Here is a 20,421-nt window from a genome sequence, read left to right on the forward strand (position 1 = left end):
TAAATAAATACCATGAAGAATAATTACTTTGAAATTTAACTATTTTAATCTGACCAGGACATTTTCTTGATATTATTCACCATTATATGAACCTGCCAGACACACATCAAGATTTATCTGCTCTCACCTTTACTGACCAGGCAAATGAGATTATTGCCTCATGAGCGAGAGAGGAGAGAGGAGAGAGAGAGAGAGAGAGAAGGAGCGAGGGAGTGTGTAACAGAGAGACATAGAGGAGTCAGAAGGAAGGAGGCAGAGAAGGTTGAATGAGGTTTGTGTGAGGTGGGCTGCACTTTCATTGGAGCCGTCATAGTACTTTTTACCGTCACTTGAGGACTAACGAATACCGTCCTGAATCTGACCTGCTGTTGGACTTCAAGTGCTGAAGGAGAATCAGTGAGAATTAAAACCACCGGGGCTTGCGCTGTCCGTCCTCGTCAGAGAAAAAGACACACAGAGACTTATGCGGAGTTCGCTGCGTGGGTCTGTCCGGTGAGAGACTGCTTGGATTTTAAACCGACATGGTGGGTTAACGTTTGAGTGATACGGAGACCGTCCGGTAAATTCCTGGCAGGAGCAATGAATGATTTCGCGCGCGGTGCGCGTGAGTGAAAACGCTCGCGTAACTGTTGCTGTGAACGGCTGTCTGCATGAACATGAGGAGAGGAAATAACTGAAACAAACTGTGTGAGTAAGCAGTATTATATTAATTTGAAGAATTAATAATGCTATTATGGTCGAAGAACGTCGGCTATTTGAGTGTCATCTTTGTTTCTCTTGAGCATCAAAGTCCTTTTGAAACGGATTAGATTGTGAGATCTGTCTGTTACATTAAGTAATAACAGTATTAAAAATAAATAAAAAAGATTTAAAAATAAAAAACTATTTTATTCATGTATTACTCATCTCCTCTCTAGATCCGCATCTGTAGTCCTTGAATCCATCTGGGAGGGGGAAAAAGCATGATCGATTAATTTCTCTGTGAATTGTTTTATTCATTCAAGTCATGTCTGGTAAAATGAAGTCAAATGCTACTCGACGTGATATTAATTTAGAGCATATTTGAGAGGTTTACTAGGCTCTCTGATGGATTAAACTTTCCCGTTTCCTTCACCCCCATCAACCACATCATTTAACCCATTTGTTTCCCTTTTCTGATTGCAAAGAGAGCGCAGAACCTGCTTCTGTAGTGGTTCATCTGCCAGTAGCGTGTGGAAATGTTTTATGATGTAGGGGTACTATAGTGTATTCATTAATGTTTGTATTATATTAAACTATATTTATTTGTATAGTATTACTTTGCATATATATCCTCTGTAAATATCCTTTGTTACCACTGCACCTTAATATGTCATTTTTTATGCATTTAGGTTTATTTTTGGATCTGTTATAGACGGCAATTTCCTGTTAACTGCATGATCAGCCAATCATAGTGACATGAGGCATTGCCTACTCTCACCTCATACTTCACTTGTATTTCACCATTAACAGCATACATTTATTTGTAAGTTTTTTAGCTGCTACTGGACTTTTCCATTTTCTTGACTTTATTATTACATTCATGTTTTCCAGAATTAATCTGTTAAAAGGCTTGAATAATGAGTCAGTGATGTGCTGTTGGTGCTGAATAGATCAGTGAGACAGGAGCTCAGTTGACATCTGTGTTCAGCCGACACCATTGATATGGAGAGAAAGGGTGCATCTCTCTCTCTCTCTCTCTCTCTCTCTCTCTCTCTCTCTCTCTCTCTCTCTCTCTCTCTCTCTCTCTGTTAGGAGGAAGACTGGGGTGACCTCATGAGTTACTGTGCATGTTTCAGTCTAAAGTTTTGGTTTACAGAAGCCTCATTAGTTAGAAATGATACAGTCACCCTGTGCTTTATTAGGAGATCAAGATAATTAAGGAGCTTAGAGATCAGTCAAAACTTTAACACAGTGTGATTATGTTTGTATCTTGTAATGACGAAATACTGTGACATTGCAATTCCTTTCAGGCTTGTTATAGTAAAAGTATCTCTCATTCACATCTGCAGTTCTTGTCAGTTGATGAGTCAATTAATGCAGGATTGAACTTTTTATCAGTAATTTGTTTGTATGATGTTGTATGTGTTGATTATATTTGAATCATGTCATCCAAAAAGTTTAAATAAGTCTTATAACTGGAGACCAAACAATACGGTTAATTTTTTTTAAGTATCTTATGCTCATCAAGCCTGTATTTATTTGATAAATAAAGTAAAAAAATAAATAAAAATAATAATAATAATAATATTGTGAAATATTTTCCCAATTTAAAATAAATGTTTCCTATTTTAAAAGATTTTAAAATGTTATTTAGGTAATTTAATCTTGCAGTGACAAAGCTTAATTTTCAGTAGACATTACCCCAGTCTACAGAGTCACATAATCCTCCAGAAATCATTTAAATCATGTTTGGTGCTTAATTACTAATAACGTTTCTTATTATTATCAATGTTGAAAACAGTTGTGGTGCTATATATATATATTTCAACATATATTTCTTTTTCAAAATTATTTTGTGAATAGAAAGCATTTATTTTAAATATATATTTTTTGTAACTGTAAAAAAATGTATTTTGTACAGTAAATGCATCCTTGAAAAAAAAAGTACTAAACTTACTGACCTTAAACTTTTGAACAATACTGAATATTCAGTAATAATTATTAATTTCATTTTTTTTTGAATACCATTATTATTTATTCAACAAAACTATTGTGAATATGTGTCTTTATATTATTAAAGACTGATACAAATCGCACAATACTAAAGTATATGGTTCTCTGTTAATTTCCAATCTGACCAAAAATTTAGTCGCCCTATTATTCAGTTCACTTATCAATAACGTATTGAAGAATAAACTCTTTTTGCAGATTCGTTAGAAAAGTTACACACTGTATTTAAAAAATTTAATTATTCACTATTTACGCAATGTTTTTCTCAAGGTGTTGCTTTAACTCAGTTATTCATTGCTGGGATTAGAAACCAATGAGGTTATGCTTCTCAGTGTAATGCTTTGAGGATATTATGAGATACAAGAATGTGGTAAAGTTTGAAGGAATCTCTGTTTTCATCTTAACCAGTTTTCTGAAAGTCTGTGGTTTGTGAAGATGTCTCAGGAGGTGGTCTGTTGCTCAGCACACTGGAAGTATTATGAGCATCAAACTGCTGTAAGCACTTCTGACCAGTGAAGTGCAGCAAATGGGAGCTGTACAGTGACATGGTTTAAAGGGCCCTAAGGCAATTACACGGAGGTCAGTCTTAGACGTGCACCTGACCTTCATTCGCCTGTGTCTAGGTTGACCTTTGACCTTTTAATGCCTATAATACAGCTTCAGGCATCTTAGAACTGACCAGACGTCTTATGATTACTAAGTGGGGTGAAGAGGATGATGAAGGTCACGTTGCGTTTGAAATAGCAAGGACTTCATTATGTGCTTCGAGGTTGTTTGGACGTTTTGAGCATCAGTGGTATCTGGGTTTAGGCATGACTGTATTCATATGCACCGTGGACACCTTAGAGAACACATTTCAGCATTAGCTGTGGGTAGTGATGCCTGAAATGATTTCCATTCACACAGCCACGCAGATAGAGATGGAAGGAGAGAAAAGCTGTGAGGCAGAGAGAAGCAGAGAGAGAGAGAGAGAGAGAGAGAGAGAGAGAGAGAGACAGAACAGCTGGAGAGAGACAAAAGATGGACAGACGCACTGAAGTAAAGTAGCATCTTGGGACAGAGGGAAAGATTTTAAGGAATACTTGAGCCAAAAAATTAAGCTTCTGTCTTCATTTACACAGGCTTATGCTTTTACAGACCCCTATGACTTTATTTCTTCCAGGGAACACAAAGGAGGATTGTTCTGGTGGCTCTTTTTGCATTCAGTTAGTGCCCATGGGGACTGAGGCTTTCAAGCTTCAAAAAGGATGCAAATGCACCATATGAGTATCATGAAAGTGGTCCATAATAAATAAATTGGTGATATAATGACAGCATTCAACTTTTATTTTTAACCATCTTTTCCATGAAGCAGCATTGTTATTCTACAGAGCCCAGAACATGACGTATGGAAGAAAAGATTGCATGTGGCTATTATTTATTTGTTTATTTATCTTTTTAATTATTTGAATGCATTTTATTTTCAAAGTAAATCCTACACATATATTCTTTTCACTGCCATGTTCTACCATTTGAGCTACGAGAAGGCAGGTGGGGTAATATGGACCATTTTCATGATGCTTTTATGGTGCTTTTATATCCTTTTTGAAGCTTGAAAACCTCTGTTGCCTTTCCTTTGTTTTCCCTTGAAGACAAAACTGTCATATGGGTTTGCAACAGCACAAGGGTGAATAAATAATAACAGAATAGTCATTTTTGGGTGAGCAATTCTATTAAAAGAAGCTGAACAGGAATGTAGAGGGTACTGTAGGTGTTAAACATTCAGCGTTGTTGTACAGTGAGTTGGCTGCAGTGCCAACTGTATGACTATAACTCCAATGATATTCTCCCCTCTTCCGTGTAGATGGTCTCTGATGTGTGAAGGCCAGGCTGGATTTCTCCTGCATGCATCTTTACCTCAGTCAGCCTCTCTCAGCTGTCTGATTCATCTCTAATCAGCGTCTGCCCACTGGGAGTCCCCCGGGATGACAGCAGCAGGGGAGACCGCGAAAGCCAGAGGTTTAGAGCTCAGACAGAAAGGGAGCAGCCGAAGAGGTCGAGAATCCAGACTTCGGGGCATAAAAGAGTGCTAATGTATCTGGTTGAGATGCTATAGTTTGGAGAGGCAGACAGGGGTTCAAAGAGCTATTTAGAAGAGAACAAGATGAGAGTATATTGATGTAGGCACTAGTACTGCTGCAGAGAATGGTTTAGAGCAGACGTGGGGTCTGAGGAGGTGAGAGTGAGATTCAGACTGCTGATGTTTGAGCAGATGGGATCATCTCAGGTACAGATGCTGTTTGGAGAGATTCAGTAGAGCAGTATTCAGGATATCAGATGGTCTTTGAATGCTTCTCTGTACAGCAAACATATTAAACTGCAGAAATGAGCTCAGATATTGTTTCTAGATTGTAATTACTAGCGTAAGTGTGTGTAACCTTTTTTTAAACCAAAGGTCACTGACACTTACGCTTGTCATTATAAATTATATTACCAGCATTTTTGAGTGAAAGTTGCATTGAACAATTTGTGACCCTATCTGTGAAATCCAGGCTAACATCTCAGGCTAAAATCTAGTTATGAGATAACAAGCATCAAGTGTGATTCCAGCCATTAATTTCACTGATTTAAATCTTTGACATGTTTTTTCTCAGTCAAAATGAGATATTAATGTTACATTTTCACAGAATGTTCTTATATGAAGAATGATTTTATTTAGACAACAGTAAATCACTTTAGCTGGGTTTTCACAGCCAGGGTCACATTTATACGAATTTGAGATTTACTTTGTATTTGGTTAAATGCCTCTTTTCATTTAATGACAGTAAATTTCTGTAAATTATATTTGAATAGAAAATAACATGTGCATTAGGACTTATTTATGAAACACAAGCATAACAAATTAAGTAAATTGTATGTAAAAAGCTGGGCCATTGAATAGAATGTGACAATACATATTTGCATGTCCATTTTTTAAACAATGTTCAGAGATGTAAAAATAGTTATGGGTTGTTTGAATATAAATTACAGAATATGAAGAACATGTAAATGCGTATTTATAACTATAATTTTCGTATGAAAATGGAGAATAAAGAGATCCGCATTTTGTATAAAGATATAGTTGATCAATTAACATACTTTTCAGCATTCAATGGACAGCCATGTCTTGTTGGAGAGACCAGCATGTATTTTATTTTGGATGCTGGTGTGCTGAAAAAAAAAAAAAACAACAAGTCTTTGTTTTCTCGCCCTCATGTCATTCCAAACCTGTATGACTTCTTCTTTTTTGAAAAATGTCTCCCATTTTTTTAAGTGTAGTCTGTACAGTACAGATTTGAAATGACATAAGACTGTGTAAATGATGATAGAATTTTAAATTTTGGTTGATCTTTCTCTTTAAGTAGCTTTACCAACAAGACAGAGCCATACATAGATTCACTAGCACTCACCAACATAACCAGGTGAAAATACAAGCTGCTCTTTTCAGTGCATAAATTTCTGTGCATTTATTTCCCCCTTCTACATGGCAAACTGAATGATTTATAGAAGTTCGCCAAAGCCAAATGCACTGGACAGAGGTGCATTTTCAAGTGAACCCTTATGACTGAACTTTCCCCTCAAATGTACAGCAGGCAGCATCGTGTGAACTGAAAAGCATCAAATGACGTCTTTTGCAATAATGGCTTCAATATATTCATTCTCAGGTTCTTGGAAAGACTTGACATTGCTGCCACAATGGTGAGTGCACAGGTTTTTTTTTTTTTGCACAGTGTGTTTTGTGTGTGAGTGAGAGGGCGAATGCCTCATCTCTCCACTCTAGGGATGATGTTTTTAGAAGCCTTTCAGAAGAGATGTTCCTGCACAAGCCATTAGTCCATCTAAAGGGTCAAACATTCAAACTCTCTCAGATGTGCCAGTTGCAATCACTGTTTTTCTAATGAGACAGGATGCACCATGGTGACTTTTTTCACCATGGCAGCTCATGCATTTGAGAGGTTTTCTCTGCAGTGCCAGATATTCTTACTCTAGTAGAGCATCAGTTCAGTTCCGTGGTGAAACACTATGGTGTAGATAAGCAGATTTCAAGCTTTATGTCAGCTGTCTCCATACTGCCAGCTTTCTGCTTTTTATAGTAGAAGAAAGTTGCTTGGTGATGCCTACATCAATACTATAGCAACCAATATATTTTCAAATAATGACAGTGCAGATAAAAGTCTGTCAATCAGGATTGAAAGTAAAATTCTTTATTTTTTTTATAGGATAGTTCACATCAAATATGAATAATCTGTCATTATTTACTCACCCTCATGTCATTCCCAACCTTTTTTCTTTGGAACAAACTAAATTAATTTTTCAAGAATCTTCACATGTCCCATATCTATAAAAAGATTATAAAATGTGTATATATGACTTGTGAACTGTATCTGCTGAAGCTTTGTGATGAACAGACCTGCATAATCTCCATTACATTCAAAGTCATTTCCATCTCACAAAGTTGTATTTAGGATCATTCTAATTAATATCCTCAAATTTCAACCATGATGTTGTTCCATTGTTCAACGCTTTAAAGATTAAATATAAGGAATCTGAAAATGACATCACTAATATTAATTTTGCAGGTGTTTGATTTGGTTTGAAATCTTCTAGTATATTGCAGAGGATAATGGTTGGTTAGGTATGCTAGCATTTGTTTTACAGGTGTGCAATTATCAACAGCAGATCGTTAACATTTTTACCCAGTTGTCCCTATGAATAGGTTTCATTAATATTGCTAAATCTGCGTATATCTCCTTAGGTGCTGCCTTGTTTGTGTGACACACACTTATACACATTTGCAGAAGTTGAAAATTCCAGCGTACAGTAACACATCTATGTGCTTGATTGCCATCACAGGTGCTTTAGAACATATCTTGGTCGTTAACATAGGCTAATCACTGGAGTCATTAGTGTTTGGACCCCTGATGTCCTCTGATTACATTTCACACTGGGTAATGAATTGCACTGCTGTCTTTGGCAGTGTTCACTCTTTTTGGTTCACCTCAGCACTCTAGTCAGATAAAAAATTATATACAAGATGAGGGAGAGGGTTAAAGGAATAGTTTACCCAAAAGTGAAAATTAGCTGAAAATATAATCACCCTCAGGCCATCCAAGATGTAGATGAGTTTTTTTTGTTTGTTGGACTCATTCTGACGGCAACCAGGGCCGTAGCTGGGGTAAGCGGGGCCCCGGTGCAGTCTGTACCAGTGGGCCCTGTTTGAAATTGTTTAATTTATATGTTAATTCTATTTATTTATTTGTGCTAATTGCACAATGTTTAAGTCGTGTCATGTTTGTAGGCGTCCAGGTACAGAAAACAAATAATTAAATATAAAATAGCACTGCATAGTCTTCACTGTAAAAATTAAATTAACAGTCAAACCAAAATGTATTCAGACACCTTCAACATTTCTTACATTATCACTAGTTTATAAAATGGTAATAAAATATGACAAGAACTCAGAGTTGAACTGTCAGAACAAATTCATCTCGATAATATCAGATAACTTTGATAGAAAGATATGTAATGGATTACAATCAAACAAAACGTCAGACAACTGTTAGTATGACAATATTTGCACAACTATCAATACTTTGTTGAACAATTACCTAGCAATGCTTAATTTTGTTCAGTCTGTGGTGTGAAAAGAAAAAAACACATAAGCAAAACATTGTGAGGTCAAAGTGTCTGAAAATTTTTGGTCCCATTTTTTTTCTATCAATTTCACTAGTAGTCCAATGTATGAAGATTTTTTGGGTATCATATGTCACAGCTCGCTTTATTATGCTATACTCTCTTAACTAAATTAATTATAGTGTCCTGCACCTACTATTAAAACTTAAAAAAAATATTTCTTTAATTTTCTTGGATTAACATTACAGCAGCTAGTAGCTAAAGTAGGCGCGGTCTCTTTAAGAGACGATGAAGCATCCAATATAATACACATCCGATATTTTTCTTAACTGTTTACTTTCACTTAAGACATAACCGACAATTTTTTCGAACATACTTTCCAACACAGCGCGCGAGTTGAGATTTTCCGCGTCTTGTGCTTGAATGATTTAAACTCTTTTGAATGTTTAAATTGGAAAGTGGTCAGGCTTAAAAACACATGAAAATTATAAGCTTTCGTGACAACACGCAGCAGTGGCCTGTCAACTGTCCTGATCGTCTTTTTAGGCTAGCCTCAGCCAGACGGTTGAGATCGCCGGGGGCCCCCCCTCGCCTGTGGGCCCCTATAATCGTCACCACCTTTCACCCCACTTGCGACGGCCCTGATGGCAACCATTCACTGCAGAGGACCCATTGGCTGAGCAAATGATGTAATGCTAAAATTTCTCCAAATCTGTTCTGATGAAGAACAAAACTCATCTGCATCTTACTGTAGATGGCCTGAAGGTGATTTCATTCATTTTTTCATTCTCATTCTGACGGCACCCATACACTACAGAGAGTCCATCGATGAGCAAGTGATGCAATGCTAAATCTCTTCAGCAAATGTACATTTTTGGTTGAACTTTTCCTTTAAAACTACATTACAGCCAAAAATGAAACTTCTCTCATTATTTATTCATGCTCATGTAGTTTCAAACCTGTATGCTGTTATTTTTGTACTGTGAAACTGTAAAATTGTTATGTGGAATGACATGAGGGTAAGTAAATAATGAGATAATTTAGATTTTTAGCCAAACTATTGCTTTAATGCAGGAGGAAGCACAGCATTTTATTTTACCTTTACTGGGAGGCTTCAGAAACGTCTTAACAGTGTTTGGTGTCTATGACAAGTGATTCACTGGAAATGCGGCCTGTCGGTAATCAGTAACCCATCATGTGATCATCCTTCGTGTGGCATCTGAAAGCATGCTGGGTGAATGAGTGGCTTGTCAGTGAAGTTTAGTCATTTTAAATTATTTAGAAATGCAAAACAGTGTCCTAGCATGACATAGCATCAAAGTGTCTTTGATGAGAAGTTTAGCTTGACAGAACATTTTATGAATAAAAGACTGTCGGACATTGACTGTAATAGGTTTTAGCGCGAGATGTCAGCAATTTCCATTGATTTCTTATTTGCCTGTGACAGTGGAAAAAGCAGAGTGCTATTAGGCATGTGTGCTTTGCTGATATTATAGGCCACAGTAATGGCAATGGCCTTCTTACCCCTGATTGCTTTGCTGAAACGTAGTGATGCCAATCACTTTGATCCATTACCCTTCACCACACGCAAAAAGGGTAAGGCAGCCCTTGAGTAAAGAAAGAAATGCTCTCATAGTTCAAACACAATTCATTAGATTAATAGATTAAACTAAGATTAACCCTAAATATTACAGCCCATAGGAAAGTAAAACTAAGATCTTTTTAACATCTCAATTGTTTGTTTTTCCTGATAGCATTCAGGGAAAGCAAACGGAGTCTCCTGCTTTTCAAGTTGTTCTTTTGAGACAAAAATAAAAAAATAAAAAAATCTCAGTTTAAGAGGAGAACTCAACAACATCTTAAATGGTCCTTAGTTATGCCAGAATAGCAAAGTCTGCAATCAAAAGTCATAAGATCTCAATATGACCTCAAACATTTCCACTGTTATTTTATAGTTTCGTATTCTTACTATACAGTATGTCACAACTGTCTTAATTAATATTTTTTTAATGCTGTATAAAATTTCCAATTAAAATGCATAAAAACATGACCTCAAACATTTCCGTATTTATTTTATAGTTTTGTATTCTTACTGTATGCCAACAGTTGTCCAATGTATTTTATTAAAATTTACATTTACATTTTAATTTATTTTTGGGAGAGAACTTTAATGAAACTTAAGCCAGTGTCATCACTCTAACTTCTAATTTAAGAATTCTTTTTTTTGCCCTCATTAGCCATAACTCATGAGTATAAGCAATATGTTCAAATTATGCAAATGCTTTAAATCCCAATAGAAAGATTGATCTTTTTGTTTGGGGTCAGCGGATGCTAATTAAATAACCACGTTGTCATTCTGACATTAGCTGTGTGTTTTGATTGCAATACAGATCAGAGGAAATCCAGATCTTAGGGAGCGAGTGTTTGAGGGATAACAGTCTGGATGTAAAACGTTTGCTGTCGGGTTGGTGTTTAGGAACTTCATGTCTGCTGGGTAATTTTGACAGCAGGAGGCAGCTTGTTCAGAGGTCTTTGGATCCTTCCGGAAATCCAGCAGCTTTGTACTTTGATATCAAATGTTACTGTGAAAGATGCATAGACCCTTGATAATAAAACCCTGCCCAGCCATCTGTGCTCTTCTTAAGAAACACAGGCTGAGAATCTGAAGTGTTGTAGGAATAATAGAACATTACAGGCAGCACAATAATGCTGCATTTAAGGGCTGATCAAACTTGCTTTGCTCGCAGTTACTCCAGCAGCAGGAAGGGCTGCAGGTTTCAAGCTGCTCTCAAGATGACATGAGATTATTCAGTCCCTGTGTTGTTTTAAGTATGTAGCTAAACAGAGCAAATGCAGTCATGAGGGGTGAGTATAGTGTAGACCAGCTGGTTAATAGAAAACACAATCACTGCATGAATGAAATGTGAATGATCCCCATCTGCTAAAGAGTGCTTCACTGGCTTTGTTCAGAATGGAATACTAGAGTACTGCTTGCTGCATACTTCACTGTATACACTGAATTTTAACTACTATTGACTATGCTTTCAAATAGTATGTGAATCACTTCATATCGCTTATGACATGAAACACATTTCAGACCATTGTATGCTGCTGTGTTATCAAATGACCTATCTTTAATTCAAACTTTTTTATGTGTGTGTGTGTGTGTGTGTGAAATACAGTAAGTGTGTGTGTGTGTATACAACACTTTCACATATAGCTATGGTTCTTTTTTGTTTTATTGAGCACATTCAGCCTTGAAAACTGAAATGTTGTCAATATAAGGCAATATAAGTGGTTGACAGCATTTATGCTGTCAACCACTTCTTTTTTTTATTTATGATTTTTTTTCTTCCAAAGATATCTGGCACAGATTGGATAATTTTGGCATGCAAGTAAGCAAAAAACACTTATGAGATCCATTGTTTTTGGCATCCAATTTGGATTACTTTCAAATGTGGTTCTAAATCTGATATGCATTTCATATCTGGTCATATGATGTTAATTTAAACAGTCATCCATCTGTCCACTTAATTTGGGATTTTTGTCATGTATGTATTTATTTAGATGTTTATTTTATGTAAAAAAATTCAAACAGAAATTGCTAGTAAATATTACAACTACGAAACAATATCAATTAACACATTTAGTTAATACAGAAATTTTGCACAATAAACTGAAATTGTATTATAATTTTTTTATGTAAAGCATACTAAAATGATCTTTATTTTTAAAACATTTTAAAAGGGTCATATGAAATTGCTAATAAGAACATCATTTTGTGTATTTGGTGTAATGCAATGTGTTTATGCGGTAAAAAAAACAAAACATTATATTCTACATAATGTACATTATTGTTTCTCCTCTATCCCCCGCCTTTCTGAAATGCGTAAAATTTTTACAAAGCTCATCGTTCTGAAAAGCGAGGTGTGCCCTGATTGGCCAGGTATCCAGTGCATTGTGATTGGCAGAATTCCTCATGCGTGTGACGGAAATGTTATACGCCTCACCATACTCTGATGCCGTGTCCAGAACACCGGTGCAACCAGACAAAAACAATAAAACTGATGTAAACGAGGCATTTTCTGAATCAAGTGGATATATAATTACTGATTATAATGACTTATACATTACACCGTGTCTGTATTTGTGATCGGAGAAACGACAAACAACAAGCGCTACTCTACACTGCTCAAAATTTGCGTTTGAATCATCAGTGGCAAATTCTTTAAATATGTAAACGTTCGTATATGCTGTGTGTCAGAAGCGCCAGACTGTCCATGCAAAGTTGGATTTTGCCCCACTTTATAGAAACAGACACCGGCATTGTATACTACTCTCACAGGAAACAGTCCTCATCCTCGGTAAAATGCACTGTATTCATCTGAATATTTGGGTTGAACTCTTCCGGAGTGTTGTAAATACAACTTAACCACTAATTCTAGTTGTGTCCTCATTAGCAAGGCCAAACAAAGTAGTTTCGCTTTGACAACAAAACACACATCGACTCCACAACATGGCAACAGCAAGAATAAAGGTTACGCCTTCTTTCTTTGCATGAACATTTGGGCAGTATTATGCAAATCTTTCCACATCATGATGTAGCGATATGGGGGGTTGTTAGAACGAGCCGTTTTAGGAGGCTGTGGTTGACTTTTACAAAGAATATCTCTTTGGATTTGAGACTTTAGTCTTTGCAACTTTATAGATCTTCTTTATGCGCCAAGAGCTTTTAACACTCCAAAGAGAAAGGAAAAATTGAAATTGCATCATATGACCCCTTTAATCCTTTCTGTTTAGAAAAAAGGGTTAGAATTTATGCATTAGGCAGATGCTTTTATCCAGAGTGTCTTACATTGCCTACAAGCTACACATTTTATCAGTGTCTACGTTCCCTAAATGCAGCCTTAATAGTTTTAATAAGTGTTTTAATTATTATTATTATTATTATTATTTATTTATTATCTTCACTACAGAATGTCTGTTTCTCAGTTGGTTTCTGTGGGTTGTAATGCGTCATTCCATAACAGTTCCATAATAAAACAGTTTCACACTGCAACTGGCTATAATAATCACAGACCCACATGCAAGGCATAGAAAGTGAAGGGAATAAATATAGAGGAAAGTTTGTGATATATAGACAGATCCCAGCATGTCTTAAGGGTCCTGGTAGCAGCCGGGGAAAGTGGCGTCTGTTGCCATGACTGTTAATGAGGCTTAGAAAGGACTCTGAGCTTGAGACTGTGTGTATTATACTTTGATTAAAGGACAGAGGTAGTGGAGGAAAAATGCATGTTGAGAGCAAATAATGAATCTTTTTTTCATGGAGAAGAAAGGCAGAGAGATGTCCTCCATGACAGAACTACCTGCATCTGAGAGTGTGCTTTCACTTATGCAAAAGCTGTTTTAGATGTGTGATTGTGTGTCTAGATAGCTGTTTTTAGTTTATTCTTAAAATCTTATGTCCTATTTCATCTTGTATCTGCAATGCAATGAGCAGTGCATATTCATTTCAGTGGACATATAAAGTTGCAGTGTTCACACTTGATGTGCAAGCAGCATAGTATTGTTTAGCAGAATTATAGCAGGTTTTGGCAATAAGTCTATTTTTCTTGCTTGATCTCAAATACTCAGAAGAGCACTAAGAGCTGTTTGCTGACTCAACCTTTTGCAATATAGGCTTTTGTAAAGCAATCTAAAATAATGGAGTGACCTACTCATCCATTGTTTGAAAAAGTAATCTGTTAAACTTCCACTTTTGGTTGCACCCAAACATGTCTGATTCAGTCATTTTAACTGATTTTAGTCACTTTGTAGCTACACGTTAGGGTGTCTTTGGGTTCCTTAATTCTGTAAAGCCTGACATTTGAAATAATATAGTCAGAAAAAAACATACTTTTTTGAATTGAAACTGTATATTGAACCTTTATGTATATATGCTTATATATTTTTGTGTTATGTTTGGTACATTATGCTTTAATGTATGCTATTGTGAGAATATGAAGCTCATGCTCAAGGAGGAAAAAAAAACACCTCTGGGGTTTTGGGTGCTGTCAGAATGTTTTATTCAGAGACCCAAACTAAGCAAAAAAATGCAGTTTGGCGCAAATGTTGATTTTATTTATATGGCCAAAAAGTTAGATATTTTCCTAAGAAATCATGTCAGTTGTCACAGTTTATTTTACAATAATATGTCCTATAAGAAGATATTGACAGTAAAGTCTTAGTTTTTATGATCAAAGCTCAAAGTTTTTATTATGGGGGCAAAACATACAGTATAATGGAACACAATACAATGATGATTAAGATATAGACTAATAAATGTAGATGTGTTATATCTGATACTCATATTTCAACATGATTTTTCTTGAAAAAAAGAAAGAAAACAAACAAAAAAAGTAAATCTAAGTTGCTTTATTCCAGTAAGTTAAATATTATACTACAGTATAAAGAACTATATAAAATAACTATAAATAAATATATATATATAAATGTGAATTTCAAATAGACTTATGTAATAGAATACAGACAATTAAATATAGTTATTTAATTGTAATTTAGTCTTTATGACCAGATGTTGAGTTAAATATTCTGTCATTTACCAAATTAATTAAAAATATTAACAGTTCATTCCTTTAGGAAAAAAAAAAGAAATAAATAAACACAAAGAAAAGAAGAAAAAGTTGAAAAATAGAAAGAAAAAGAAATTAAATACAGAATTTGTTTTTGAAACTTTAAAAAAAAAAATTTTCCTGGCTTAAAAGATATTTCAATTGTTTTACATGGAAAATGGATTAGAAGAACTACAGTTTCATGGTCAGTAAGAAATATTTATGGCTGTAAAATTCTGTCAGCTCATCCGTCATCGGCAGAAAGTTAATTTTGGACCTTGCTTATGTTCCTCAAACCTGCACATCAAAGAAGAGAACACAGAAGACAGTGTTAGCAAGTTCAAATTGTTGAGCACTCTGTGGAAATTTTAAAGTGGGAACTATCATTTTCACCCATCCGGCTCCAGAGACTTGCTTGCGCTCTTTTGGGAATAAAGAATTTGACAGTGGCGGCAACGCGGTCTGATGTTGTATTTAGATGACTGTGTTGACGCACATCAGCGTATGGTTTTAAAGCCATTTCAGTGGCTCATACGGCTGCCGCAGGCACATCGCAGAGATTGTGAGTATGAATACAGGTGACAGATCAAATGGAGACACTTGTTTTTAAAGTTTATCTCTACATCAACCTCCGCATGTAGGCAGCAACCGTCGAGACAGCCAGCCTCCAGACGGGACACACACACATGCATAAATGAATGCTGTAATCCCTTGTGTATATTTGTACAAAGTCAAGTATTATCTGTCCTTGCGCAACAAAAACCTACAAAGCAAACTAGATTAAATCCATTTTTCTGAGAATGGCTTTATAATGAGAATTGTTTTTCAGTACACACACGGACTGAGAAATATCTGCTAGATAAAGTTTTTAATAAAATCACTGTTTATTTTATTTATTTATAAAAAATTTTACTTATTTATTTATTTATTTATTATTTTTTTTTTTTATATAAAACTTTTTTGTCCTGTTTGTGAAATAATAATACAGATCTAAAGGCATCCGAAAATCAGAAAAAAATAAATGCAAAAAGTTTAACTTTGTCGTCATCATTTATTTTTTACTATTATTGAATTATTTTTATTTAGGAAATAACATTTTTACATTTTATTTCTTGTTTTTTTTATATATATATTACATTTGAACTTTCTTTTAACAATGATTATGGAAACAAGGATGAAATAATCATAACGTCAATAATAAATGTATTAAAAAAAGTTTTTACACAAATTATGATGGTCCCTTAATTCTGTCATCATTTCCACTACAACCAATAATTTTGCTCCCATATTTGATTTCCTTCTAAAGTCTGTGTACTTGGAGACAAGAGTCATATAATGAGCATCTTCAAATTATGCAAAATTGCCACCATATGCATTCCGAGCGGTTTTGATATACTGAGTTTAAAAGTTTTTGCATTCAGTATACTTCATAAATACAACCTTTTTATTTTCTAAATAAAAAAGTCTCAAAATATGCACAACTTACAAAAATCACAATATAAATAGTTTGTCACATAATAAGAATATGCGAATACCTCTGTTTTGACAAAAATGTGAGATACAACCCTTAGAATTCCAAGGTGATAAAATGTTTTTTTTTTTTTTTTTTTTTTTTGTGGAATTGATAAAATGCTAGTTATGAAACTAGGCTTTAAAAAAAATCTAAAATGTTTTGAATTCTGGAGGTATTATTACTTTTAAGACATTAAATACAGTGTTTAGTTTTTTTTTTTTTTTATATATATAAAAAAAAAAAACTGCAGAACTGGGCCAAAACTGTCCTTGACCCATATTTCTTACTGTATTTCTTGCTTTCTATCTTTTGATTTTATTTTATGTTAATTTAGTGTGAAACTTTGACCTGATATCCACATGCCATCTAAACTGACAGACTTGTATGATTTAGACCAAATCTGAAGTTTTAGCTGCTATGACTTTGCAGAAGAACGTCTGTGTGTTGGGCATCTTGTTATGCAGAAAGCAAGGTGGATGTTACTATATCAGTATATATAAATAAAATACAGTTGTTCTCTTAATGTTCTCTAAATAACAGTCAGATGCAGCATTACACCAAAGTTTTCTGTTGATTTTTAAACTGAATATTTTATTTATTTCTTAATAGTTCTGCACAGTTAACAGTGATATATTGTTTTTCAGACTATAAGATAACACCATTTCTCTGTTTCTCTGCAGGTGGGTTGGCAGTCGGCAGTAACTGAAGATGAGGAGGCGCTGGTGGCGATCGGGCTGTCTGGGGTTGGCCATTGACTTGTTTGTTATCATCACCCAAATCTCGGCTCAAAACACTGAGGGTGAGACTCAAAGTTCTGTCCATCATCCTTTCCCATGAGAGATTTTATTTACCACTTTTGCAAAATAAACCTTGCACCTTTTCTCCAGAACCATAGCTTTCAATTTCATTCCTGGAGTTGGTGAAATGGGATGTTACAGCTCAGAGTTTACTCTCTGAGCGAAGTCAGAGAGATAATTGTATCTCTATCTCTGTGTGGCAGCGTCCCGCAAATCGGTCTCTGCGTCTTCTCTGCACACCTTCATTACCGAAGCAGCCAGATACAGCTCTCCAAACTCAGCGTCTGTTGATGTATGAATTATACCGCCATGTCTGCCAAAGACAAACTGACAACCGTAATAAAAATCTCAAAACGTCGCTGGAAATGCCGCTAGGCTGAGTGGAAATCGAGGCAAATAAATTGTGGCTATTGTCAGATTGTTCAGATTAGTGGTTGAGGATAAAAGATTGGTGGGCGTCTATAGTTGACATTTTCAGATATCCTTGTCTATTCATGCAGCTTTTATTGCTATGGATTTCTGTATGATTTGAAGAGTGCAATGAGGATGTTATATACAGGGCTGGGTGGTAAAATTGTGTATAACGTGCAGCGGTTGAAATTCTGCCATACCCATGCCGCAGAATATCCATGATGCAATTTCTTACAACAGTCTGAAAACTGTCACAGACGGTTGCTTTCAGTATATTAATTATTATGGGAGTTGTTTAGTTTTGATGTGTTGTCTAGTGTGTTTGGTGTAAACATAGTTTAACTGAGTGTTGTTTGTGGTTGCCAAGCAATGTCGCATCTTGGCTCATTAACATACAGGTGTGCAAATGTGCATGAATTGGCTATTTATGGGCTGGAGAATAATATTTGTGATTTATCCTTTTCAAAAACTCAAGACTTAATTCAAACCTAACAATCCAAGATTGCTCCATTATGAACTTGAGTAAAAAATCTAAGATGGCAAAAAGGAACAAAATGACATTAATTCAATGTGATGAAAAATATTTTACTCTATTCATGTGAGCTATGTGTCAGGCCATCCAAGATATAGATGAGTTTGCTTCTTCATTAGAACTGATTTGGAGAAATCTAGCATTACATCACTTGTTCACCAGTGGATCCTCTGCACTGAATGGGTGCTGTCAGAATGAGAGTCCTAACAGCTGATAAAAACATCACAATGAGCCACACGACTCAGTTTCATCAATTAATGTCGTGTGAAGTGAAAAGTTTCATGTTTGTAAGAAACAAATATATTATTAAGATGTTTTTAACTTCAAATCATTGCTTCCAAGCCATAATATTGCTTTTTCCAGTGAAAAGTTGTTTCACCTTAATGCACGGAGTACAGTGCACAGATCAGGCTCTGTTTACAAGTGGAAACAGTTCTAAACAAATATGTGGGTGGATTTTGATGTGAGAGAACAACAGATGATGGACCTTTTCCACTGGAGGACTTTAGAAAGAGATATTGCTAAGACATAAAGAAGGAGGAAACAGTAAATACTTTCTGCACTGAAGCACTGGAGAGACCTAGAGAGCGGGAAGGCCTGTAAAATGTCTTTGTTTCTGCTCAATAACAGGTTTTCCTGTTTTTAACAACAACTGTTGTTTCTTACAAACCCATAGCTTTTTACTTCATAAGACACTAATTAATGAACTGGAGTCAAGTTGTGAATTATTGTGATGCTTTAATCAGCTTTTTGGATTTTCATTCTGACGGCACCCATTCACTGCAGAGAACCCATTGGTGAGCAGGTGATGTAATGCTAAATTTCTCCAAATTGGCTCAGATGAAGAAACAAACTCATGTAAATCTTGGATGGCCAGAGTAAATTTTTAAGCAAATTTCCTATTTGGAGTTTTTTATTCCTTCAAGGCCCAAACACATTTGTTACCTTGCTTCACTGCAAATGTCATGTGCCTTTTTCACCTCCTCCAAAATGCTGGATTTCCACAAAAGGGCAGTTTTTCTGGGAAGGAACAAAGTGGGACTTGTGCACAAAAAAAGACTTGCCAATTGATGCATCAAAGAAAGGAAAAACTTATTTATTACTATTATTATTATTATCATTTTTTTTTTATTAAAGGTGAGCCTAATAAAGGTCAAATGACAGCAAACTAAAGATGTGAAAGTATTAAAATAAAACAAATAAGGTTAATATAGATGAATAAAAGTAAATTATAAGGCATTCAAGTTCATTTTCATAAGAGACTGCCAGTAATAGGCTGTTGCATGCTTAAAATGCAGACTTTTTATTCTGGGAGTGTATGATTTATATTAACAATACAGAATAGAACATGAGAAATATGAACTTTCAACGTTCAAATTTAAATAAATGTACTGCACAAACTAGGCTACGATTTCAATTTGTTTATTGTGAAATAACTCAAACAAATATGTTTTTTTCTGCATTGTTCTAGGCTGTCGTGCCCCAAAACATCAATGTGTTCTTGTGATAGGCTACTTCTGGGAAACGTAGCTCTTTTTAAACGCACTCTCAGAAGTGAGTGAACGCACTCTGTAATTGATTGTTTCTGCCTTGCAACATTTGCATGTATTCAGATGAGCATAAATATCCTTCCCACACAATTATTTGCTAAAGTATGTTATCTGTCCAATTTAATGCATATTGTATGCATCATTTTTTGTTAAACAAACAAAATCACCGGTGAATAATAAACACCTTAGTCTCTATATTTTTATACATTTGAGTATCAGTGCTTTCAATACTCGCATCAGTATCGATTACTTCAAGATCGATTCGCCCATCCTTAGTTTGAAGCTTTAAAAAAAAAAAAATTACCCATTTTAACTCTAAAAAAAAGCATTAGTGAGGCAAAATCATGTGTGACAGCCACATACTTATGGCCAGGAATAGTCATTGTAAAGAATGACAGGTCAGCAGCAAACAGGGACAAAGCTGAAATACTTTAGAAATAGCTTGAGTTTTGGAGGTAACTCTGCAGCTGTCATAAATTCATAGTGTCACACAATGAGATTTTTTTTTAAAAAAACAAGTAATGTGAAAAGGCCTCTAGAGTATTAATTAATTTGCTTAGCATTATTGTAACATCTGACTATTGCAACTGTGAGTGTTAGAGCTTGTATTTGTGTGATGTGATTTAGTCATTGACTCTTCACAGTGTTTCAAGTCAGTCTTTAG

The 20,421-nt window shown here is 35.3% G+C and overlaps 1 protein-coding gene across 1 annotated transcript in view; it reads left to right on the forward strand.

The window, feature by feature from the left end:
* Window positions 1-266: 266 nt before the first annotated feature.
* The window catches only part of pcdh15a (protocadherin-related 15a), a 164,407-nt gene continuing 144,252 nt past the window's right edge, over window positions 267-20,421 (forward strand). The window contains exons 1-2 of the mRNA XM_059565825.1: window positions 267-687; window positions 17,148-17,266. Coding sequence (XP_059421808.1) covers window positions 17,176-17,266 — 91 coding nt within the window. The 5' untranslated portion in view covers window positions 267-687; window positions 17,148-17,175. The remainder of the gene's footprint in view (window positions 688-17,147; window positions 17,267-20,421) is intronic.

Source organism: Carassius carassius, chromosome 14 (assembly GCF_963082965.1).
Source record: "Carassius carassius chromosome 14, fCarCar2.1, whole genome shotgun sequence".
Taxonomy (NCBI): domain Eukaryota; kingdom Metazoa; phylum Chordata; class Actinopteri; order Cypriniformes; family Cyprinidae; genus Carassius; species Carassius carassius.